Below are 27,149 nucleotides of genomic sequence, written 5' to 3'. Positions count from 1 at the left end.
TGATATTTCTCGATCCAGCCAACCAGGACTCCACTTGCATATTTTTACACTCTCAGGCATTACAATATAATGTAAAAAGTGCAATAATTCTTTCAAATGTGTGAAAATGATTGCTTTTTAGAACAAAAAAGTAGGACAGAAAGTGGGCTAATGTTCACTTTAGGTGAAGATAATGCCAAATGATTGATATTTATAGCTCTAAGTTTCCTCTTTTCACACTCTGTGACAGGCACTGTTTCTTATAGAATCTACTGATCATTTCAGCACGTCTTATGAAAGAATGGGGTATTCCAGTTGAAATCCATACACCCCCTATGGAAGATATGACTTTAATCTCCCACACAGGGGTGCAGATTTCATTCAGAAATTTACGCTTCAAATGAGGGCGTGTCTTCCATAGGGGGTGTATGGATTTCAACTGGAATAGCCCAATATAGACAGAGGTGCCACATCTTGCATATCAAGACAACAGGTGCTTTTCAATAATTAAAATAGCCGAATTTCTAATCAAGCAAACATGTATGTCTCCAATGTTGAATTCCAATGGGGATTGTGTTTTCCCCCCGACTCAATCGCAAAATAAGTTTGAGAAATTATGACACAGTGACGAAAAAATACCTGGGTCTAAGACACAAATTTGTTGCAATTTGCCAGTTTCTCCATAAGATGTAGGCTAACATAATACATGCTCTAAAAACCTAATTTCTATAATCTCAATTTAAAATTCAAAGAGTACCAGGATTGTTTTGCTAGAATATGTTAAAATTTCAATCTTCAAGCATAGATGGTTGGAATATATTATATTGTGTGGTAAAGAAAGTAATTTGAAATCTTACAAGAAGTGGATTATTAGGTCAGCAAATACTTGTAACCTGAATTTTTGTTTTTGTTCTGTTGTTTTCTTGCCAAATCCATAACAATGTGTTGCAGATTTCCCATATTTTATACAGAAATCAGTTAAGAATATGAAAGTGCATTTTTTTGTTGTTGTAAAGAGTACTGTTTTGTTGAAATATGATATGTATGCTATAAGTAACGCCATTGTATGTTGTTCTTCACTTTATTGTAGCATGTTTGATCTTCGAACACTTTAAGTGGCTTTGATATGACATAGTAGTGGGAGTGAATAGGACTGCTTAATGCTGCATGCGAATATAAGGATGATACAGATGATCAAATTTCATGCCAGCAAGTTAAATAAATCGTTTGTCATACAATATCAAATTTTCACTTTTATTTGGTTTTGATATTCTTGCTAATTTAAAGCGAGTCGATAAATAAAAAATCTAATAAATTATCAAAAATGTGACCCCCCCCCCCATTTTTGTGGAGAGGTGGGTGCTAGTGATAAGACTGAGAACAATCTGCTTCTATGTAGAGGCACTGCATAAATGTGTCACAATGATAAGAAATGGTATGGGTATGAAGTTTAAATGCAGATATGTAATGACATTAATATGCTGTTTAGATACCCACATACATGCCTCTGAATCTTCCTCTATCCACTAGTAATTTACTCCCCATTCAGTTCCAAGGGACACAATTCTTTACGGAGAGGAGACGTAATCCCCTGACGCCTTCAGCAACTTATTCCTCCAGTGGTCACAACATGCAAAGATTTCATTACACTTGCAAGCACTCAAGTTCAAACTCTGTGCATTTGCGAACTGCAAAAGACGAGTGATTTCCTAGTTTGATTACTATCAGACAAATACATTGTGGCCCTCCTATAGTACAGAACAAATCACACACAGGAGGATCCAATAGCACTCACATATTTATGCTTGCAGCATATAGCAGATAATAGGTCAGACCTTCCATGGTCAGACAAGGGAGTTTTAATTACACTATGTTTGGTCCCTAGTCATAGGACGTAATGACGGCATCCTGTGGAAAAATATTTTCCCTGTAAAATGGGAAGGAAAAAGTGAAATTTTCCTATTTTGATGTTTGGGCACCAAATTCTCTGTGGCTGGAATGTAGAGGGTGGCTATGTGCCTGTCAAAAAGCAGTCTCTCCTAAAGGACAAGTCAGATTAAGGTTGTGTCTTCCATAGCGGGTGTTCTTTGTGTCATATGAGGTAAAAAAATAGCACAGTGTATTGATAAAGAATAGCACGTAGGCGTGGTGCTTACGCTAGTTGTGCGTTGCGTAATGTGTGACTAGCGCACGTGTAAGCGAATTTCACGCGATTGTGAGTTGGGACTTTATTGATGCGCGCAGTAACAAAAGCCAAATAATTTTCACCTTACATAAGCCAAACAAACTTTAACACCAGGCAATTAGTAAATCTGGGTTACAAATTTTACAATAGATCAGGGGCTAGTTTAAGTTATTTCAATGTATTCTACTTCCTACACTTAAATGACCCATATTGCATGCATGCAAAAATTCAATTCTAGGAAAAGAGAGCAATGGAAAGTAGCAAAATTTTCACACATCATCATTTTCAGTAATCCGTACCTGTATTATGTTACTCCTGTGCAAAGCATTGTGCATAGCAATACAAATTGAGTCTTTCAGTATCAATTCATGGGGAATTATACAATGGCTACAATTCTTGTCTGGACAACAACCTGTACAGGAATGGGCTATTCTATTTGAAATCATACCCCTATATGGAAGACATGAACTTAATCTCTCATCCAGGGGGTGTAGATTTCAAATGCAGTCACCCATTCAGGTAACCCCATTTGAAATCCATATATCCCCAATGGAAGACATGACCTTAATCGCTCACACAGGGGTGTAGATTTCAAATGCAGTCACCCATTCAGGTAACCCCATTTGAAATCCATATACCCCAATGGAAGACATGACCTTAATCTCTCACACAGGGGGTGTAGATTTCAAATGGATTCAGCTAACCCCATTTGAAATTCACTCTCCCTGTCCATGTGTGGAAGATTAAGGTCACATCTTCCATAGGGTGTATGGATTGCAACTGGAATAGCATCCAATTCCCTGAATACCCAGGACTGCTGCTCATGGATTGGAACTCCTTTGAAATTGCATGTGTCGCCGGAGTAATCCAAGTACAGTTTGATTCAAAGTTCTCAGATATCCTGTTAGAATATATTACTTGTGTTACCGATATTGTTTACAAGTTGCTGACTTATAGTGACTCTGACTGGTTTAGCCCCTACTATGAGGGACTATTAAAGCTACATCTTGCAACTTGTATTTCTGCAGCTCTGGTAGCATGCCATAGCTTGTATCCACTTGCCACTTGTATCCATTGTCCACCCGATAGCATGCTCCGGGGGCACTCAACGTTAAATTGCGATAAGAGTGTACGGCACGGAGCTCTGAACTTAGGAACTAAGAACTGTTTTTCGGGCAAAATAAGGACTTCCAAATTGAAATTTTAACATATTCTTTTGGGTCTAGCAAACTAAAATTGGGCCAACATATAGGTTGTGGAGCTAAGAAATTCCAAATATTTTCCAAATTTGAGCTAAAGAGTTACAATGTGAGTTTTAGTTTAAAGCTAAAAACCTGGAGCGTGATCTCCAAAAGTGGGTCTTTGGTACTAATGAAGAGCCTGAAAACTGGACCCTTGACTGCCGCACATACCTGTACCACCTTCACATCTTAGTGCACTAGTGCAGCCCCCCCCACTGAGTCTTGCCACTTATGGTTAGACAGTGTATACTCTACATGTTAAATCAAACAAACAAAGTATATCAAATATTCCTTGTCCTTTTTCAAGTGATTTTTATTGTGTCATTATGTTTTACAGGCTGTCTCTGGATGCAACACCAGTCCACTCAATGGGTTTGAACCGCCTGCAGGAAAGTCAGCCCTGTGTAGCGTACAATCTAACCAACAAGGTATTTTTGTGTTTCCGAGTCTTCCAACTGGAGCGTACTCTGTGGTAAGTAACATTGGCTGTAAGTAAAAGGCTTACAAGTTTGTTTCCTGTATGTAGCCAGAAATGACCCCCACGTATGATAGTGGATGCATGCGTCTATAAATAAGTTCACCCTAAATACCCCTTTTCACTTTTGATGTTTTTTGTTCACCCATTTCTACAGTACATTTTTGAGTACTCCACCCCCCAGATGGCCCTACATAAAGTCTGTGGCTGGTTTTCTTGTTTGATAGGGTTATCTGCAAGTGGTATAGTTTATGCCATCGTTTTCATTTTCTATAGCCTCAAAATTGTTTAAGTAGCATTGTTTGGTTAGTTCGCATCTCGTCTTTTTGTCATATGTATGTAATTATACACTACATTTTTGTCCAAGGGATTTGTTTTTGGAAATGATCTAGATCCAATCTGTTACTAATACATATTATAGGTAGAACAAGCCCTGCTCACAAACCGCAATGCCTCTTAAATAGCGAGCGAGGTATCAGAGTACAGCACAGAGCCTGTGCTAATTATAGGTAATATTATCAACATCACTTTTGCCCATGGGCGATTGCAAGAGGAAGTGTTGTAGATGATATCACACATTGCTTTCGAACGGGAAAAGAGCCACACTAGCAAACAAAAATCTTTCAAAAAACAAGATGTTTTTATGTATGTGTCATACAGTCATGCCTGTATTTTCGAACATGTGATCACTGGTTTCACAGCTTCTAACTCTCAAATCTATTCCCACCTGGTCCAGTGACCTACTAATTATAGTAGCAAAACTTTTATGAGTGTTAACTTACACCTCATCTGTTAAACACAAAAAGGGTATAAGCAATCCATATACCTCAAGTTTCTCAAGTTTTCACACCAAAAACATGTATGCGTCCCAGATTATTTTTCTAGATACAAGTCTCTTACATGGTAGGTGATATCATCAAGGACACTTGAAATTGTCCATCTGTGATTTCATTTTGAAGTGTGGTTTATGATATCGGCCATATTCGGTCAGTCTCAGACCCATGTTCAAGTGGTAAATGATGCCTACTTAAGGCCACTTTATATCAAAAGTTGGTTTGAGGGTGATTTTGTTTCAAAAAATCAGCCTAATCCTAGATCAACTCTATATAATAATGGGCATCATATCCCCGCTCATGTCTGAGACTGACTAATTACTTTCCATAGGGATTATTTTTTTGTTTGTTTTTTTATAAATGGTATTACGTTTAAAGTACTGCTAATTCTTTCTTTCACAGTTCCTAGAAACATGTATGAAATTTGTTGGAAGCATTAGAAAGCATTATGGGCCATGTAAATGGTGTATCAATAAGCAAAAGTGCTCATCCGGTATGCACTCAATCAATTAAATGTCAAATGATCAATCAAGTCCAGTTATAAGAAGTCGGTCATAGCATGAATACAGATTGGTGATTATGAACGTGATAATGCACAAAAACAAGGCAATTTTGGCTGGAATATTGGATGTATTATGTTTCTTCTAAACATCTCAAAAAGAGTAACTAACCCCCTTAAATAATGGTCATTATTCAAAAACGGGCTATTGTATTACAAATCTGTAAAATGTGCATTTTGACACCTCATTTGATACGATAGCTCAGAAAACAATAAAACACCGATCAATTTAATGTAGTGAGGTCTAGATTTACAACTTACAAAAACACTCAGATATCATTACACAGATTTCCTTCCATACACATGAATAGAATTTACTGCAACTTTCAATTCTTGGTTTACATTGATTTAAATGTATGCTGTGATGTCAATATTTAGACAATTGCTATAAATGAGGTGTCAAAATGCGTAGAAATAAATTCTGCTTCCAACACATTTTACAGATTTGTAATACAATCGCCCATTTTGGAGTAATGGCCAATATATAGGAGGGTTAGTTACTTTTTTTGAGATGTTTAATTTATTGGTTTGGACAACATTGAGATGCATCATATGTCATCTAATCTTGGTTTTTAGTGTTGAAGCTTGAATGCAGTAAGGTCATAAGTGTTTTGTTATTACAATGCACTTACAACCTTCTTGCTGTAAACTGAAGATAAAGGTGATCAAACAAACATGGCAATTGTGGTTAGAATTTATGACAACATACAGCTTAAGCTTGGGAGCAGCGTGGCACACTGGTTACGGTCTTTGCCTTTGGTGCGAGAGGTCCCGGTTCAATTCCCGGCAGGGCCAAAAAAAAAAAAGAATCTCCACTCTCCCCATGGTTCATCTGGTAATGGCAGGGCAGATGATCCATAATAAAAAGACTTTGTTACAGTCGGTTCCACTCGGGGTAATGCCCGATTGTCGGCTGCATTTGCCTGTCCTGTAAAAATACCATGACCAGCTATCTATGGTGATCCCCTTCACCTGGCCGAAGTTTTGTCAGCGTTATCTCCTAGATTTTAGCTGTTAATGCCTAGATATGCTCGACATAAAAAAAAAATATACAAAAATTTACATTCTTTTTCTTCTGAAAGTATTCAGCAGTTTTTGCGGTAGTTCACTGTTGACAAAAACAGTAAGTTTTCTCGCTTCATTTAGTCAATTAACCCTTCGATACATTGGGTCTTGTCCAACTCTAACTCTAGCTATTTATCTTGAACCTTAGGTTTGGTGGGTTTTTTTTGGCATAATTAACCTCAAGTATGAGCCAATAAACCAGAGAAATTCAGTACTTAGCACAGCTCTTGTTTAATCCAGATTGGTGTGAATAGAGCTTTTTGGATGTAATGGTGTTATGACTTGTTGATGTTCTACACCCAAAAATCCTTATTTCCGTTCTATCATCTCGGGCTTACAGAGCTTTGAATTATTCATTGGAATTAGAGGTAAAAGGAAATTCCCCACGTAGAAGTAAATAATTGTATGATTTTCATTGCATTTTCTAAGCTGGAGTTGTCATCTCAATCTTTTTGGACAAAAAATAATCATTGTGGCAAGTACCAAGAAAATTGCATTAAGGAAAAGTAGGTCTCTAAATGAAGTGTCGATCTAAACATGATCATTTCCGTTCCATGTCGTGATACTGCTGTATTGGCATTTACATAGCAAAGTGCATCCTTTCATCCAGTAAGCTGATGAGCTTTAATTTTTCTTAATGTACTCTTTCCTTCTCTACCCTTGGCACGTACATGCCTGTGCAGAATCTAGCTCCTGTGAATACCATCATCAGGGCACTAGTAGCACCAGGGGGTATGGGGGAGCACTTCTCCCTATCTTGGTTTTCCTCTGCAGAATCTAGCCCCAGTGGATACCATTGGCAGGGCAGTACCAGGGCACATGGGGTAGTGTTTCCCCCTAAGCTTGTTTTTCCCAGTCAAAAATACATGTAAGAAATTGGGAAATGACAAATTTGAGGAGGCTAGGAATTTCTGATTTTTGATGCCTCCTAAAATTGTCTTGCCTACCTGAAAAAAATCACGGTGCTGCCACTGGCAATCAGGAGTAGACTTGACCCTCTTGGCTTAAAATACAGGGACAACATTTACCAAAAATGATGTTGAATAGTGCTCTTCATACTAGTCATAGGCTTCAACATAAAAAGTCCAAAGTTTTGAGATATTTTCTCCAAAAAAAAAATCAAAATATCTTAAGAACCGCTGAACCAATACTAGGCTTGTTTGTACTAATTTTAATGCATTTTTCATGCTGATTCCAAATATGGCAATTAAAATTTACAATTCTGAAATTTGTGAATTAAAAAATTAACATGGCGAGAGAGAGTTAATATGGCTAAGTAAGTGTAAAAGTTGAATAAAAGATTTAAGTGCACTCTGAGCATTTGCCTGGAAAACACTACAATTGCAAACATTCTCGACACAGTTCTTTAACCCCAGTATTTCTGTACATTCACTGAACGACCTTCGAATATGTTATAAATTGCAAATGACATCTTTAAGGGTAGACGAGGTATTGTTGGTCGAAGCAACCTAAAAATTGATTTTTCATTATCTAGATCAATATATTATTGAAAATTAACAACTTGATGTTTTGCAAAAGTTCATTCTACCAATCGTATACTTTGCAAACTTGCTTAATTTATTGTTGTTAATGAGTTATGTACGTTTTACAAAAGTGTTGTTGTTTCAGTCCTCTTTACAACGTAACTCAAGAACCGCAGCACCTATAAAAGTATATCTGTGATATTTTAATTCTTCTACATGCTCGCTATGAATTGAGCAATGCAGTTTTTGCCAAAGCTCACTACCATTCGTAAGATGCTGTGAACTACCAAATCACAACAGTTTAAAATAATTAATAACCTTCATGGATATGATATTAAAATAAACCAATTCTAGCACAAAACAGTTCAACTCATCTCATGGACCAAAACTTCATCAATTGTGACATGATGTGATCCTGAGACGAATATAACTATTTAGTTATGTTTGTCTCAGATGCGATCCACTCGGACCAAAGATGGAAATATTGACATGAAATTTGAGTTATTAGTCAAGTTCTTGTTCAATACCTACACTTTTTGATGTTAAAGCTTGGATCATATCCCTAGCTGGCATACTTTTTATAAGTTTTATTTTTTATTAGGTTTATTGTATTTTGGCTCCTTATTTTTGCCTAAATATGGACATTTCATTATTTCTTTCTTTGGCCTGATTAGATCAGATCAAGAAGCAATTGCAAGTGGGGAGGGCTGCCACGGGTGGTTTATTTGGCAAAAACAGGATAATATTTTTTAATCCCAAAAAAATTAGTGCTGTATGTTTCTGGAATGGGAAGTACATTAACATGTCAAAATAATGACATTCTGAAAAACAAAGTTCAGTTGCATTGACCATTCCCAGTGATATTACACTTCCCATAATGCATTGTTTTTTTGCAGCTTCACAGGGACTGCCTTTTGAAAATTAGAAAAGAGCTGTAGAATGCTCTGCTGGTCTCTTCAAGAAGAGCTTTAGAAGAGCTGTTTGCAACTGTGGCCATTAAAGCATAAAGAATTTAACTATCATCTAGAGGAGCTATAAATCGCTCTTGCAAATGCAACTTAAGAAGAGCTGTAGAGGAGTGATTGCTCTAGCTCCTCTCAAACAGCAGTCCCTGGCTTCAGTTTTCTATCCTTGTAGGCTACACAGTTCAACATTGGTTTTTATTATAAATAAAAAGTACGTCAATGAACAGAGCATATCCATCTTGCAAATTCTGGTACTTCATTGACAAATAACCAGTGTTTAGCCAAGTCTATTCTCAACATAAAGAACGCATGTTTTACAAGGATCACATGCATAGAAATTGCGGGGAGTGTAATTTGATTTATCTTGAGGTGAGGTAACATGGTGCAAAGGATTCTGGGAAGGGTAAGATACCTTCTCTGTGCCATCCCAATGAATTGTTGCAGACGTTCATCACTCACCTCATCATTGTACCAGTTTGATTCAATCAACTGGCCATTGTGTCATCATGCAACATTAATTAATGTTGTGTCCCAGGTACCCAACATTATAAGCAATGCACATCAGTAGTGATCAGTCATCATTAATACTAGTCAACCAACTAAATTGTGTCTTTCCACTTACAAGCATGAACTTTGGTAGTTTTACAGCATGGCTTGGGGAATATTTTCAAAAGTGGGGACATCGCGTGAAAGTCATGTGTCGCGTGCGGCGGACATTTTTTTATGGTGCTAAAATTAATGTTGACAAGAGAAATTATATAATGTATTGCAATTTTAATTGCAATACATTGTATAAATATTATTTCTCTTCTCATTTAAAAATGTAGTTTAGGGGCAAGTTTATAAAATCACAATCCAACTATTACAGAAAATCACATTTTATTTTGAGTAATCAGTTGAAAATTCCACCTGTGCAGCTGTTTTGAATAAAAAACAACAACAACAAGAAAATCCTGAAAAAACACTTGAGAGATGCAAGCTGTTGAAAACACCACTCAAAATTTAGGTGAAAGGTCTAAGAATTTGAAATTGCAGAAAAACACATTTTATTTTGTGAAATTGGTGGAAAATTGTGTCTGTGTTTAGCATTCATCTTGCACTAAATATTCCACTGGTTGGTTTGGAGTATACTTGTATTCTACTATTCCATGCTTTAACCATCTCCATGTGGGTGTTGACTGCAGACGACAAGTTTCAAATTTTCTTTAAAAATTCAATCATCTCTGAATTAGAACATTTTCATGACCATATTTGGATTGAGCATGAAAAATGCATTAAAATGAGTACAAACAAGCCTAGTATTGGTTCAGTGGTGCTTGAGATAGCTCTTGATATTTTGAGAACTTATCCCACAACTGGTTGAAGAGGGATGTGAGTGGAGCACAGAATATGTGATATATTGAAGCCTATCGTGGCTAGCACGCAGAACATTAAACAAAGTAATTTCTCCTTTGAATGGTCATTGGTCTATCCCAGCAAACACAAAACGTTTTCGCCATCATTCGCAAAAGGTTATAAAAGGTTGTCAGAAAACGTTTAAATGTCGGGTTATACAAAGGGTATATTAAGAGTATAAAACGGTTTGATAACCTTAAAAAACATTTTTTGATAGTCTACTACTCAGCAAACAAAAATGTTTTACAGAAAACGTTTAAATGTCGGGTTATATAAAGGGTATAAAAACGTTTTGATAACATTCCAAAAACATTCTCGAAAACTGGATACAAAACATTCTAAACAGAATGTTATTTTGGGCGTTGATAAAATATTTTAAGAAAAATGTTTGCCCAAAATATTTGCAATAACGTTTTAAAAACGCTTTTCATGACCTTTATATAACCCGACATTTAAATGTTATTAAAATGTTTTGATAAAAACATTTTAAGAACATTTCTGTGTTTGCTGGGTTCAAATATTTTAACATAATGTTATGTAAGTATTTACAAAATATTTGGCAAAAATGTTTGCAAAAATAGTTTACAATAACATTTTTTGAAAACATTTAAAAATATTGTGGTAGTGTGTTTTCATACAAAACGTTTTAAAACGTTATCATGACCTTTATATAACCCGACATTTTAATGTTATTAAAACATTTTTACCTAAACCAAAAGCCAAAATATAACTTATTTAAAACGTTTTTAAAACGTTTTTGTGTTTGCTGGGCATAGTGCCATTCATCTGCTGATGTGAGCATATAGTTAATTGCCTTGTTCACGTAATTTTGGTGCTGACTAAAATATTAACAAGTTTAAAGATCTGGTAATTTAACTTGAAAACAAATATTGCATGCTAATAACACGGTAAGGCTGAGAATTTATGATTAGCTGTTTAATAAAAGTTATGCAGTTACACTGGAAAGTTAGAAAATAAATATGTTGTTATACAAGCCTGTCTCTTTCAGGAAAACTGAGGGGGCTATTCATGAGTCTGCGTCAGTCTTGTTGCCAGTTAAATTTTGTAAGTAATTGAAGCAAAATTGTGTACTGCAGTAATGGGTATACGTAAGCAGGGTCGTAGCAAGGTTGAAAAATGTGGGGCAGCCATCATAAATGTGGAGCGGCCAAAATACAAAATGCCCAGATTGAAATCAAGATATAAAGAAAAACATAACAAATTTCTCAAAAAGTAGGGTGGCCATGGCCGCCACGGTTGCTACAGGCCTGTACGTAAGGGCGAGATGGCTGAGCGGTTAAGGCGTTGCACTGCCGGCCGCGGAGAATACGATTAGGGAGGGTTCGAGCCTTGGGCTTGCTGTAGGTGTGAATTCTCTTCCTCTCCCAAAATGTTCCTTACAAGGTTGGAAATCCTACAATTGTGTTCAGTTACTTTACAGAATAAAATATTAGAATTTCTTCAGACCCCCCCCACACTGTTAATAGCACCTGCAGATACAGGTGGTGTGTGTTCAACGTCTCATGGTTCGGAAGTCGTGCTAAGTCGTTGGTCCTGTGTACAGGAAGTGTCAAACCCTGTACACATTAAGTGTCAGGCTATTCGAAAAGAGAAGGGAGACCATCCCCGGTTCTGATATCTGCAATCGATCCTAGTTTCCAGGATCATGCATAGGTAACTGGTTAAAGCCCTTGCATTGATACTCAATCAGTTGAGGTAAGCACATATATGGAAGGAAGGAAGGAAGGCTAAAAAGAAATAAATGCTGTGTCTCATAGCCCTTGGCAGTTTCAAAAACAAACCGGAATGCATTGTTTTGTTTTTTGTTTGTTAAAGATTTTTTTCAACTTAATTTTGAATTAAGATGTCATTTGCGAGTGTTCAAAAGTACACAGCATAAAATTGTTCATTTACACAATTAAAATATAAATATCAAATTTTCATACCTATAATCGAATCAAGTAAATTTTCTTCAAAATATTTCTCAGAATATTATGATTTTATGGCCAAAAAAGGAAGTGATTGTGAGTGCCCTGGCCCTAGTTTAATATTGTGTATAAATAAACATAATTTTTCACCAGGTTCGCCGTCCATTTAATATTGTGTATTTTAAAGGCCAAGCATGGATTGGATGTACCAAAAGAATTCAAGAGTCCGGATTAGGCTTTATCATTCCAAATTGCTTGGAATGGGTCAGACTGGGTTGATATTATTAGGGGAATGCTGGGATTGGGGTGGAAAAAATCTTGCCCTGCTGGACATATTTTCAGACACCTCACATTAAGTATTGACATCCTTAGATGTGTGAGTGAACTAGTCCTTTCTGTTGGAAATAAATGTTTTGTATGTGTCTGCGGTTTTAAATGCCAATGCATCAATTGTCAGACTTTTTTATATGATTTGTAATGCCCAAAGCCTGAGCAAATACATTATTTAAAAACTCACATAGTATTCAGTGACATGTTTTGTCATACATAACCCATGATGATAGAGTAGTTTAAGGGATAGTTTGAAATAAAACCACAATCTGGAAAATCAAAACTTGGTTCATTCAGTACCATAGCCACACTTTACCAATCTGACAATTGGGCTATTCCAGTTGAAATCCATACTCCCTCTATGGAAGACATGACCGTAATCTCCCGCACAGTGGGGTGTGGAGTTACAATGGAGTTACCCATTCAGGTAACTCCGTTGAAAATTGTACACTTGCTGTGTAAGATTTGTCTTCCATACAGGGTGTAAAGATTTTAATTGGAATAGCCCAGTATATGGGCCTCGAAACACCTGAGACTGATATCAATATAGCCCTGCCTATTGAGTGTTACATAATACAGTAAAAATATAGCGCTTTTCAAAATTGAAAACTATGATGGCCTATATAGATGTATCATTGCCTTCATTCCTTACACAGTTCAACAAGATGCATATGACATACAAATTGGGTCTTCATCCTTGGCCAAGTATTGTAATAAAAACCTGCCTATTCCCACTAGTATGGTGTGGATGATATACTGCACCAAGAAAGTATCCCTACACCTGGAAGAAGAATCCTAATTTTAAAACGAAACCATATTTGGGTAAATTTATTTGTTTAATAGATGCACTATCTAATCCTGCACATTATGACACCCCATTGGATCCAATCTGACTTCAAGAAGCAAAGTTACAAGCGTTTGATTTATAGACGAAGGTCCCATTTTAAAAGCGACAAACTGGCCTATTCAAAACTCCACGGACTAGACATATGGTTTGAGAGTGGTGAATGGCTGATTTATGCGTGTCTTTAATTTTAAACAAAAGAAGCAAAAGAAAACTGAAACAAAAGAACTGATAAATAAAATGAGAGTTATGAAAAGTACAGAGAAGTAAAAACTAAAATGAAAACTGCTTTAAATGAAGCTTCATTGAATAAACTGTGTTGTCTCTTTGTTGCGCTTGTTGGAATCTTTTTGCGCCTTGTATAGACCAGTTTGTCACTTTTAAAACTGGACCTTCATTTATTCAATTGTTTGTAACTTTACTTCTTGAGGTCACATTGAATTCAATGTGGTGTCATAATGTGCAGGATTATTAGATAGTGCATCTATTAAACCAATAAATTTTCCCAAATATGGTTTATTTGTTTCAAAATTAGGATTCTTTTTCCAAGTGTAAGGATACTTTCTTGGCGCAGTATAGTACAAATTGAAAGAATATATGAAAGTTGTCATTAAATAGTGTACAAGTGTTGTTCAACTTGGGAAAGTCATATCGCACGATGAAGTGGGTTTGTAAGCAGTCAGTGACTTCATGAGTTGAAATGACTGATGTGAATTTTCAAGCAAGTCCTTAAATTGTTCATCAAAAATTGACTTATCTATCAACTTGAGGAAACTTCAAACTTTTAACCCTCTGCACACTAAAGTTTGTTTGGCTTATATAAGACAGAAATTATTCGGCTTTTGTTAAGGATGCACACAGGATCACTGAAGTGTTACATGGCCAAAATTGAGTTTTCATCACTAATGTCATCTTCAAACCGTATTTTATCTTGTCATTAATAGATTTTAAAGAAATCTTAAAATTTGAACCATAAGAAAAGCTATTTTAAAGACCCTTTTTTATTTTTTTTTTCGTCAAAATGCAAAAGCAAATAAATCATTGTTTTCCGCAATAGATCGGCGTTCTCGTAACGCTGCATCACGGCGCATAGCTAGCAAAGAACGCACGCTGCGTGTAAACTGGATGGGCGAGGTGATTACTGATTGAGGCGCTGGAGTGGCCAATCGCGATCACTACCGTATTTTATCGTATTGATCTCTTCAAAGGTAGGTAAAGATTGCACCATTGCATTGCGAAACTGCGGGCCGACAGAACACAACGTCCCCATACTAGAATAAGTAGGCCTACTCGATAAATTTCGCCAAAAAAGTGCTGATATAGTGGTATAAATTATAGGTTTTTTTTTTATATGAACATATAGTGAATTTTTTGTTTGTTTTTGTTTTGTTTTTCAAGTTTCATTCTGAACTTGAAAAGATAAAATTTATCTGTAAGAAGTAGTTACCCGTAAGAAGCCCTGTAATGATGACGCAATCTGGTAGATACGATAGAAAACGTAGGCCCTAAATATTTTGCTAGTATGCTAGACTTAGCCCGTATAGTACATCATTAGGCTTATTATTTTATGTTTAAAAATTTGTTTTATTTCACTCAATCATTCATTCATTCATTCATTCATTCATTCATTCATTCATTCATTCATTCATTTCATTGTTAGTATTTGATTTACCAAGTTGGTGTAGTTGGACAATAATAGGCCTATTATATTAGCTTATATTTTATGCAGTCCCAGCCTTGGTTCGGGAGCCTGCGGTCGTTCAGTCTCGTCTTCATTTTGAAGACCATAAAAAATAATAGGCAAGCAGTTACTACCGGTAGGCCTATATTAGGCCTAGATACCTAAAGGACCCGAATAATGTTTCAAAGTGTTATTAAAACACGTTTTCAAACGTTCTCTACTCCTGATTGACCATTAACGCAATGTCAAAAACGTTGACATTTCAATAGGCCTACATCATGTTGACCATTTAGGCATAGGGCTATAGGCCTAACTCTATGTCAAAAATGTCGATATTTGAAATCGGCATAGCGAGCACGCGTTTATGAAAGCATTTTCATGAATGTTTTAATGCTAAATAATAATTTCAAACGAGAAATATAATCGAAAACGCAAATTTGTGCTTTTTTCATAACCCATTTTAACTACATTTCCATTAGTATGCCTATTAGGTCTACCATGCCATGATTGCGATAACTGACCTTTTGGTTTTACAACACTTTTTGCGAATGTTTTGGCGAATGCCTTTTTATTTGCAATGTTTGTCTGGCTTTCAACTTTCACGTTTTCTGCATGCTTTAAAAGGTAATTACTGCTTTAAAGCATTTTCCGTGAATGTTTTCATGCAGTGTTTTAAAACGCTCTTTATAGCATGATGCCTATAGGCCTACGGTAGGCCTACTGCATAAACCATAACCTAATTTAAAGCCATAAGTGTTCCGTTTTCTATTCGGTTTTGTTAGGCTATGTAAATTTCCGTGTTTTTCAGTTTTCTTGTGACCTCTCCGTGTTTTGCCCGTTTAACATATAGGCCTATAGGCCTACTTTTTGTCCGTTTTACAAGAAGTTTATTCAAGACATATTACAACTTTTACTCCACTTTTTACACGTTTATTTGATTGAAAACAACAACAGACACACTTTTTTTTTTTTTTTGTTGTATTTTATTCACTTTTTATGCGGTACAAAATATTTTACAACTTTGATATTCCGTAACAAACAATTACAATAACAAAAACGGAATATTGAGTAATGCGACACATCAGAATCTTTTAAAATTTTACTTGGGATTCCTGTGGTGTAGGCCTAGCTTTAACGGGCGTTAAAATGCCTATCTTTGGCGCGGACGGGCCGCTGTGGTGCCTCTCAAGCACCAACTAAAAAGAAAAAGCAACGTGTAGTAACAACAGCATGTTTGCGGTTCAGAAAAGGACAATGAACATAAAAATGCAATATTTGTCAACACCAAAAAAAAAAAAAAAGAAAGAAAGAAAATCACCAAAAACATTGCATTTTTAAAACAAAATTATGAAAATTAGTACAAAACAGAAATCGCAATTATCATGATTATGTCTCAATTTATTCTTCATTTCATAAAACTTCCTGATTAGGCCTATCTGCTAAAATAATTGCTTGTCAGTTATTCTATGCTAATTTGAATGTTCTGATGTCCGCAAATTTTAATACAGAGTATGATCTTTTTTTTATACGGAACAGGACAAAATTGTGCAAAAATAATCATGGTTTCGTTCAAGCAACACGACCATGCACTGTGCAACTTATTCGCGTAACCTGTCTGTCTGTCCGCGCCGCCCTGTCGCTCCTCAAACGCCGACGCGACGCCAGCGGCCTTGCCGGAAGCTCTGCTGCACCATGGAAACAAGACTGCAGTAAATAAAATGGCTGCACCATGTGGATAAACATCTGCCGAATGTGCACGGATAATTTTGTCATATTGTATATTTTACCTTCTAAACCACAAAAAAATGCCAATCTGCTGCAGTTGGGCGCCTTCTCATTTTCTAACTTGACCAAACGTCACAAGTCACGGATTATATATTTATGGAATAATCTTCAAAATGGACTTAAAATCGGCTGTATTTTTCTAAATCGCGATTTTCGCAAGTTCACTTTTGACCACTTTTAACCATTTTTGGTCCGCCATAGCGTCTAAATGAAGCATCACTGAGGTAAGTTTTTAAGTCAAACGTTTAGATATGGCCAAAATCTAGATAGTGTTTTTTTCATTTTTTAAATTAGGGCCTAGAACTTTTTTATCACCCATGATTCAAAAATTTGAACACGGGTCACACGTTTTACTGATTTTTTGCATATATTTTAAAAACTAAGCAAAATTTCAAAAAATAAAAAACACTTTCTAGATTTATTTGTCTAAATTAATAAAATTCATGTTTTACAGTTTTTGATTTTCAAATAATTTTTTTATGGCGGACCAAAATTTTTGGTCAAAAAGCCGTTTTTGGGATTTTTTGAAAATTGTACTTTTGACCCAAAACTGACATTTTAAATGGATTTATGAGCTCATTTCCGTTCAAAAAATGTATACTTTTATATACTTTACATAAATAGTTTTCGAGTTATGAGGTGAATAATAATGGATAATTAGTGATCCTGTGTGCCTCCTTAATGCGCGAGTCAATAAAGTCCTAACTCACGCTCGCGTAAATTCACACAAGCGTACATTACGCAACACACAAATAGCGTAAGCATTGCGATCAACTGCATGCATGCCATTCTATATCAATACACCGTGTTATGAGTCTTATATTTTCCGCTTATATACCGTACAAACTTTAGTGTCGATTACAGACGATAAGCTCCTTTTCCGTGATCATATTTTGAATCAGCATGAAAAATCCATTAAAATAAGTACTATAAACAAGCCTAGTATTGGATCAGTGGTTCTTGAGATAGTTCTTGATAATTTTGAGAAAATATATCGGAATAATTCTGGAATACCCTGCGCACACGTATAACCCTAATCTTCATCCACCCTAATTAAAACCCTAACCACAATCCAAACCCACCCTAATTATAAGCCTGACCCTAACCATAACACTAACCTAACCCTAACCCTAAGACACCGGGTGCACAGGGTATACCAGAATTATACCAATGACTCAAAACTTGTGACTTTTTATGTTGAAGCCTATGGTCAGCACACAATGCATTACAACAGCAAATAACATGACATCCCTAGATGAGATGTTTTCGCTAAAAAATTGTGGATAGGCTAGTAATAATACTGAAAATAAATGTGAGTTCTTCAACAGGGAAGGTCAAACACAGACCTGCCAACTGTCCCTCATTTGGGTTTTCCAAAGTGAAAAGAAGGGACAGTCCTGCTTTCTGAAAATTTCAGTGATGGCAAATTTAAATATAAGAACAGCAGAAAATGATGCAAATTTCACTTTAAAATTTTGCTATATATGGCATTCTCTTTAGTCTATTGTGATAAATTTAGACCTGCAAAACCTTCCCTGAATTCTGAAAGTATTGCACACCTCAAGTCTTTGAATTTGTTGGTACCTGGTTTGTGTAAGGTTTGTGTACAAGGTTTTGGCCTCAATGTCCCTCTTCTGACTTTGGTATATGTTGGCAGGTCTGCAAACATAACAATGTTTGATGTTATCATGTTGTCGGTTATCAAAATTTTGATATTTTTTATTTATTATGACAGGGGTGTGAAATCTCCTCTTTTAGGTGAATAATTGTTTTTTGGTTCTGTGAGGCAAAATTTTAGCTTTTTCTTTCATTTTCAGCCCATTTTGAGCATATTTCAGTGCTTTTCCTCTTTTTTCCTCTTTTTTGAACAAATTTCTTTTTTCAATAGAGGTCACTCACACCCTGTTATGAACACAATAATTAAAATTATATAGAATAAAGGTATTGTTTTTAGCAGCTGTCGTGCACCTATCTCATATAACACTGGCGACATTATTTTTTTAGTGGCTTTACGCCAAAAATAATGATGTCGCCAATGTTATATGAGACAATATATGCACGACAGCAGCTAAAAACAAGACCTTTATTCTCATTCTTAAACACTTCAATTAAAAATATCATAATTTTAATCAAATTAAATTCTACATTTTACAAGGCATTACCTGTCCTGTTGGTGCTATGCGCCACTGATTGGTTCAAATAGCGAGTACGCATTGTGTCATATCACAAGGGTAAGAACCAATTAGATTGCAGGAACAAGTGTTTAAGAATGATAAATACAAAAGATAAATGTTTGCTGTAGAGTCTGGGGTTGAAATTAGCAAGTGGCAGCTATTGGATCAATGGAACTCAGATGACAAGATATCCACGACAGAGTGTGCTTACAAGGATTTAGTAAGACAATTTAGTAAGATATTATCAGAACGGAATTATTGTGTGCTTTACTGCTTTATAGCAGGAAATTTAAAACCAACAAAGTAGGAAAGGGTATTTGTTTTAGGATACAACATTTATATGCTGGCCTATATAGTGTATACATGTGATGCATCAAGCAATGTTAGTTGTTTATGTCTAATATCCGCAATTTTGACATACGCCCGGAGGAAACATTGAACTTCTTTGAATATCATTGTTTTCTGTTATGTGAAAAGTTCACATCTTATGAATGTGAAGTCCAATTTTGATGGAGTCTCTATAAATAATGGGCAAGTATATGCATTCTAAATGTTAACTTGCAGGAGAAGCAATTAATTTTGATATAATGTGTCACATTTGTAACATGTTAAAGCAAAGTAAATTGACCCTGTGTGAGTATGTTTACTGTTTTGAGGCTTTTTCAGTAGTTCAAATATTATAGAGGACTTGGTACATGTATATACACCAGGCACAAAAAGAAACTCGTCAGTTATATTCATCCTTGCTGTTCAATAACTTGATAATTATGGATTATTCTGAAATATACATTTTGTTAATTGGACTTTTCTTTCTCATTTGACACCCTGTTCGTGAACATTGAGCAAGAATTGACCAAGATATGCGCCTCCAAACTCTCAAACCCCCATTTTTGCAATTTTAACGATTCAATTGTGCCTGTTACACTGTGTGCTTTATTGATTGGCCCGTAGTGCTTGTGTGCAATACAACGATGCGTTCCCATTGAAAATCATTGAAAATGCAACGTTTGATTTTGGGGTTTGAGGATTTGGAGGCGCATATCTTGGTCAATTCTTGTTCTTTTTTCACGAACAGGGTGTCAAATAAGAAAGCAAAGTCCAATTAACAAAATGTATATTTCAGAATAAGTCAAAATTATCAAGTTATTGAACAGCAAGGATGAATATAACTGACAAGTTTCTTTTTGTGCCTGTGTAGATCTGGGTTCACTGGTTGAACTGATAGACTTTAGCATTTGTCTTAAATTGGTTAGCTTGGTATACAGTCACTGATAGAACTCAAATTTTAAAAAAGGATTCATACTCTAAACTATTTCTAAAAGTTTAATCTGACTTTCAGCACAACAAATTCCACTAACCTTGAATTTTGATGTGTGACACACATCTTCATCAGAAGAAGTTTTATGATGTTGTAATGGACTTGGCCCTTTTGTTGACCATTGGCGACTTTTGGTCGAATGAGGGCCTTGTATAAAGTTGGCAATTCCAGTCATTGGTCACGATTTAGTTCTGGCGATTTCTTCTTGATCTGGATGGCCTCCCGCACTAAACATGGGTACCCTCTATCATGATTGGCTAACACCTTTGTGGATTTCCATCACAACATCACAGGACTTATTCTAATGAAGATGTGTGTCACACATCGCAAATTTAAGGTTAGTTGAATTTATTGTGGTGAAAGTCAGTTTATACTTTTAGAAATTGTGTATCACTAGCACATATGAACTTACATTCGAGTACTCTAAACTAGAAAACTCTAAACCAGTTATTTGATTTTACAATTGATTGAGCTAAGAGTTCTATAAAAAGATGCTTTTACACAATAAGAGATAACCTAATGCATGTCCTTGTACAATAGGAGATAACCTATGTCTTTGTACGTAAAAATAGGAGAATATTAAATATTAACCTTGGATTCTGACTATGTAAAAATACAAAGAATGCATTTCATTGTCAGTCTCCAATGACAATTGATGGATGCTTACATGCCTTGTACAAAAGAAGGAACCAAACTCTAAAAGCATTTATCTATAGTGTATAACAATAGTAGCCAATAGTAAAACCCAGAATCAACTGATATCTAATTTTATAGCAACCTGAGTCTTAAGATTAATGTGCTACGACCTGGACTTGATTTATAAAATCTTAATATATATATCTTATAGCTTCCTTATTAGAAATGTAATCATATTGGTTAATTTCAACTTGTAGAGTCTATGAAACTCATATTTGACTTTTTCTTTCAAAACGTTTAAAAGTTGCAAAGTTGTCGGCAGTGAATCTGCAATCTGAGTGGGGGTAGGGACATTTCCCATTGGATTTCAGGATGCACCCACTCTATTTTCCCACGATCAAAACAACAAATAGTTGGGGAAAATTGTCAGCAATTCCAGTTTTTTCACGAAATTCACTATGCCCCCCTAAAAAAATCTGGTGTTGCCCTGTTTCTCGGAATATCTCATGATACAAATTTGCTGCCTCTTTGTTTCACTGGCTAGTTTATAAACCAGCGCAAATATTACCAAACTGTTATAGATAAAAAACACTTTCATACATAATCGTAACTAGAAGATGACTTTCAGAATGAGTTATAAGCACATGTACATTTATGTTTGTTTCAAAAATATAAAACTCTGAATTTGTAAGATGTTTACAGATGCTGATAGTTCCTTGATTATGTAGGCCAAGAAGGAGAAGGTAAGAAATATAATCAAATACTCTGAAAATGGGTGATTTTTTGCAAATTTTCAAAGATGGTGGAACTTGACCCCATCTCCTTTGGACTCCCCAGAACCCAGGAAAGACTGTTTAAGCCATATATCCGCATCTTTTGGAGGGCCTGGGCTACTTTGCTGACAGGGACATTTAACTTAAATTTAGCTTTGAAGCAGTATCAATATGTAGATAATTGTTTGCTATCTACTGAAGATAGCATATGGTATGCTATCTACTGAAGACAGCACACCCACTATGTTAAAATGCCACAAAACATAAGAGCACCGCTGTCATTTGAAACTCACACAAGAGACTTTATGGTCCTTGAGATGAAAAATGTTTGAATTAAGTAAAGAATTATAAACATTCTACAATAGTGTGTTGTCTAATTTGTAGTGTCTGGGCATCTTTGTACTTATTTGTATATACTTCAAATATATGTGGATCTCTAGTACAGCCATGAAAATTGAAATTTTTGAAAATATTTTGCAACATTTTCAACTCGTATGCATGTAGCATAATGTGTGGGAGGGTGGCTGATATTTAGAAGGCTTACATGAACTTAAGTATCAAGTAATACTATTTGAGTTGAAAATTTTGAAAGGGATGATTTGTCGTCGTAATTAGGCTTTATAGAATTTAGATAGTCAAGCTGACACCAGTCATACCATGCATATTTCCTTGATATTCCTGATAACTTTGAGGGGAAAATGTTCTGAAAATGCAAATTAAAACAGAAAAGCAAATACTGTAGACAATGAAAAATATAAGAAACTGTCATGTGGATCATGTATCACACATGGTTTACTAGTCCGCAGACATATCTGGGTGAAAAAAACCTAAAAATGTAGATTTTGTGCGTGTAACTTTTGTATTATTTAATCTGGTACAGAGACCTGCCATAACCTTAGATTTTAGGACTCATCAAGATCTAGAGGATATTGAGTGTTTTATACTTTATGCATTTACATTTATTGATAATGACATATGATCATGATCTGCATGTATATTGCATATGAATGGTATAGAAATTAAACAGCATGGAATGAAAGCTACAGTTTTTGAGATGTATTTAATAACTAAGCTTACCAGGGCCCACACATAATCTGGAACATGTATAAGCAGTTAAAACTGCTACATGTTCAGTTTGCTTTACTTAACATATTTGTATGAGTAAAAGCAATTATTTTAGTACTTCTGGAGTACTTACACACTTTAGTTAAAGTATCATTGTTTTTGCTCAAGTGAAGTCATTCTCTGATCTTGTAAATATCAAATAGACATCAAGTATGGCAGACTTGTATCAAGTGTATGAGTGTTCTAGAGATGTTGTAATTTTTCTGTTTCACACAAGGAATGCGTCAGAGACTTATAATTTGGTTTTCCTCATAGTTGGTATTGACGAACATGCGTATTTCGCTGGCTGCAGTATCAAAAATCATGCATGTTAAGTTAATAGCGTACACAGGCATACAAAGGCTTCAAGTGAACCAATGTATAGGCAAATAAGTCACATATGGGGCTGATATTCCCCATATGAAAATGACATCTGATTGAAGAGGGTAACATGTCCCAATTGTACTTCAGCAACATCTCCTTTTAAAGAGGTCATAACACCATACTGACAACAGTATTATTTATTGAAGTCCTTTCAAGAGCAAAAATAAAGAAAATCAAGTGCTTACGGGCATGGGCAAACTGCTGGAACCGTTTTCATGGTGACAAAATTGACAATAGTGCACATTCTTCACAGTTTTTAATTTTAATTATGTGTGTTTGAAACTTTAACCTTCATATGAAGAGCTCTGTTTCAAAAGCCCTTACATCCACTTTTGGCTGAAATTGAGTTATTGACATGACATTATAGTGTGGGAAAAATACACATTTTGGTGGTAGTTTGACCTTCATACCACTTTCCCTTCCGGAGATATTGTATATTTCCCGTTTGGGAAATCTTAGGGAATTTCCGGAAATCTGAACTTAAAATGAATATAGAATTGCATTGTTTTAATTTTTTTGATGTATAATAGTAGCCTGGAATGTTCTTTACCTATTAAAACCAAAAGGAACTGTTTTTGGGTCACTATGTTTGAAAAAATCATTTTAATTAACAAAAGGTGTAGCTTCAGGAAATATCCAAAAAATGCCATTTTCCTGAATTTAATTAAAAATTCATTATTAAAAAAGTAAATGAGATATTTCAATTTTTCTTTTTGATTTTGGTAGCATTAGTCAAGTTACATAAAGTAGTGCAAACAAATGGGCTCAAATTTGAATGCAAAGGTGGTTACTAGAAAAGGGGTAAATTTAATTTGTTGCAAAACCCCTTACATCCACAAAATGTGCGATATAAAAGAAATAATAAAAAAAATAGGAAGGCTTGAAAATTGTACCAAACCTATTCTTTTAGTTTCTATTCATTAACACTTTATCCAAATCCAAATTGAATCAAATCGAACAAGTAATACTTGCACAATTAAAAAAAGCTGTTTTTCTCAAAAAGTCAAAAGTGGATGTAAGGGGTTTTGCAACAAAGCTCTTCATATATAGTTCATATTGACTGCCTCTTGAGATAGCTTAATGCCCGCAACTGCGGCAACTCTCCATGATCAAAGATATTTTTTCTCTTGAGGATGAGAAATATGTGCATGAACAAGAAAACCATAGAAAAGGGATGTGGGTTGCTGTTTTTTGGTAAAAAGATACATTTTCAACAGCAAAAGTTCTAGCAAAAGGGTTGAGAGACAAGATTAAATCTAGTCAACCAGATAAACATACCTTGGAGCAACCAACGTTGTGGCCAGAACCACTGACCTTCAGCTGGGTTGTGATGTTAAACACCTTGAGGTGTTAAACATCGGGAGTCAAGGTGTTTAACATCACAACCCAGCTGAAGGTCAGTGGTTCTGGCCACAACGTTGGTTGCTCCAAGGTATGTTTATCTGGTTGACTAGATTTAATCTTGTCTCTCGTTTACGATTCCCAGATGATTGAGAGTATTCACAACTAGCAAAAGGTAGTGTTTCTGAAAATGCTGAACTTGCTTGCTTACTTAATTGAATTTTTTCCTTGGACTATATGTAGGTATGTCACAGTGGCTGCACAATAATTCTGCTACACTGTGCATGCAAGCATAACAGTGTATTGAAACACGCGCGCTTCAAAATTGGCCAATTTTAGAAAACATCCATGTCGATAAATGAATTTCCTCATATGCTTCATTTATCCAAATTGTTTGAATTTTTGATATATGGTGTGTGAAGCCTTTCCGAGGCTACCAGCGGGTCCCCAAAAATTAAAAATTGTTTTGTTTAAGAGCTACTGCCTGTTTTTATGGATTTTTGAAGATCGCTCATAAATCAGTAAATATGGGCCTATTGAAATAAAGGGACCTACCACCAATTAGCTGAAATACTAATCTTTCTTAGCATGTAAATTATTTCCGTCGACAACGAATGAAGCACTTCCCTAAAACTAGTTGAAACAAAACATTATATTAAAGATATTTTTAGGGAGTAATTTTCCAAACCACAATAGCTCTAAGCCATTGTGTGTGTCCAAGGCCATACTATTTTTGTATACTCTGTACAGTGGGAATAGCTGTTCCTTTTACCATTTCTCATCCCATGTTAATCCAGATAACAAAATGTTCATTTAAAGTCTCATTGCAAATGAATTTTGATTTTTACTTTCGGATTTGGCTTTGAGCAATGGTGACACATACCATGTTTACAGAAAAAAATGAAAATTTTATTCCAGACATTGTCAAAATGTCAAACTTTGTATGTTTTGTATTATATTTAAGTAATTAACGGCAGTTTCTTTATTCAACATCTTAACAGGTTCATGCTTGACATATTTATGGTGAATGAATAGACTTTCATTAAATATTGAAAAAAACCAAAATTACTCATGCCTAATTTACATTAAAATATCATGAATACATAATTACCTGTAATTAGCTAATTTGCATAATTAATTACTTTTTGTGTATTTTTTTGTTATCAATTGAAATAACTTTGTATACATATGTGTGCAAAAAAAACCGCACCATGATATCATGTACGGTTTTCTATTGGCATCAATTTTGCATATTAATTAGCTGTCATTTTTTCACCTTTAATTTGTCTGCAGATTGGCTGAATTTGCTAAAATAGTATATTTGGTTAATTTATTATAATTATTCAATGATAGATTTTTTTAATTTTGTTTTCTTTAACGAAGTTAGGAAAGATAGGCATTTAACCTGTGATACTTTAATTAACGCTGCTTTTTCAAACAAGCGTCCAAATAAACCTTCAAAATCTCGAAATGTGCCAATTTAGTTATTATAGCCATTTGTGGCAGGTTTTAATTCCATTTACGAGCATCTTAAAATTGACACTACATCACAATGCATTGACCGATTTCAATTCCGTTTTTTGATTTTTGATGCTTTAATAAAGCTCATTCGTGTAGAAACATTAAATAATGTGTTTCTGCTGCATTTATTTTTGAGGTGATATGCCTACTATATGGCCTTCCGTAGCTAACTTGTTTGGAACTTGACAATTGAGTTCAAAAAGCAAAAGATTTTGCTAAAAATGGTTTGGGGCAAAATGTTGTGTAAAAATAGTGTCTTGTTTAGGTGATACTTTTCTGGTGGGGTGAAATTTGTGTAGGAGTCATGAAAAAAGTTGGTCAAGCATGTGCACACACACTATCACACCTGATTGTGCCGCCATGGGACATTGTCATACATCGTGGCTCCATCATGTTGAAAAGATTGGGCATTTCCAGTTGAAATCCATACACCCCATATGAAAGACATGACCTTAATCTCCCACACAGGGAGTGTGAATTTCAAATGGGGTTACCTGAATGAGTGACTCCATTTGAAATCCACACTACCTGTGTTGAAGATTTAGGTCATTCACTTGGAATAGCCTGATGTTTATCTTATATGTGAAGGGAGCATGTTGGGGCAAACCCGCAGTCATCACACACTAGGAATCAGGATTCTTTTTCTGTATGAAATATTCATTATATGGAGCTCTTTTTGTCCCAGTGGTGCAGTCACAAGTTTGTAGCCATGCATCAGTTGTTTTCATATTGTGACAAGACTAAAACTTATGACCATGTGTGCCCTCGGAAGTTAAAATGAAGTAGCTGCAAATGTATAATAAAACAGGTATTGCCTTTTACTTTAGTAAGATAGATGTTATGAGGTATTTGTAGGGAGGGCATTGGATGGCTCCAAAATTAAATATGGCATATCTACAAGGACATAGCCATAGCAAGGTTGAAAAATGTGGGGCGGTCATCACAAATGTGGGGTGACCAAGATGCCAATATGCCCGAATTGAAATAAAGATATATAAATTATAGATAAATACAAAATGGTTTTCAAAAAGTGGGGCGACCTTGCCCTCCCCAGCCACCCCGCTTGCTATGGCCCTATCACATGCTGTATTTTTATCTGGCAGGAGTATGCATGTGTGGTGAAACCTGAATTTATGTGTAAACTTTTTG

At 35.4% G+C, this 27,149-nt stretch overlaps 1 protein-coding gene across 1 annotated transcript in view; it reads left to right on the top strand.

Annotated features, from left to right (window-relative positions):
- LOC140169405 (BOS complex subunit NOMO1-like) overlaps nucleotides 1-27,149 on the top strand; it is a 124,803-nt gene that overhangs the window by 64,419 nt on the left and 33,235 nt on the right. Inside the window, 1 exon segment of the mRNA XM_072192664.1 lies at nucleotides 3,743-3,877. Coding sequence (XP_072048765.1) covers nucleotides 3,743-3,877 — 135 coding nt within the window.

This window comes from Amphiura filiformis, chromosome 14 (genome assembly GCF_039555335.1).
Source record: "Amphiura filiformis chromosome 14, Afil_fr2py, whole genome shotgun sequence".
Lineage (NCBI taxonomy): Eukaryota > Metazoa > Echinodermata > Ophiuroidea > Amphilepidida > Amphiuridae > Amphiura > Amphiura filiformis.
Note: the sequence above shows the minus strand (reverse complement) of the source record. Positions and strands in the feature narration are given on the sequence as shown.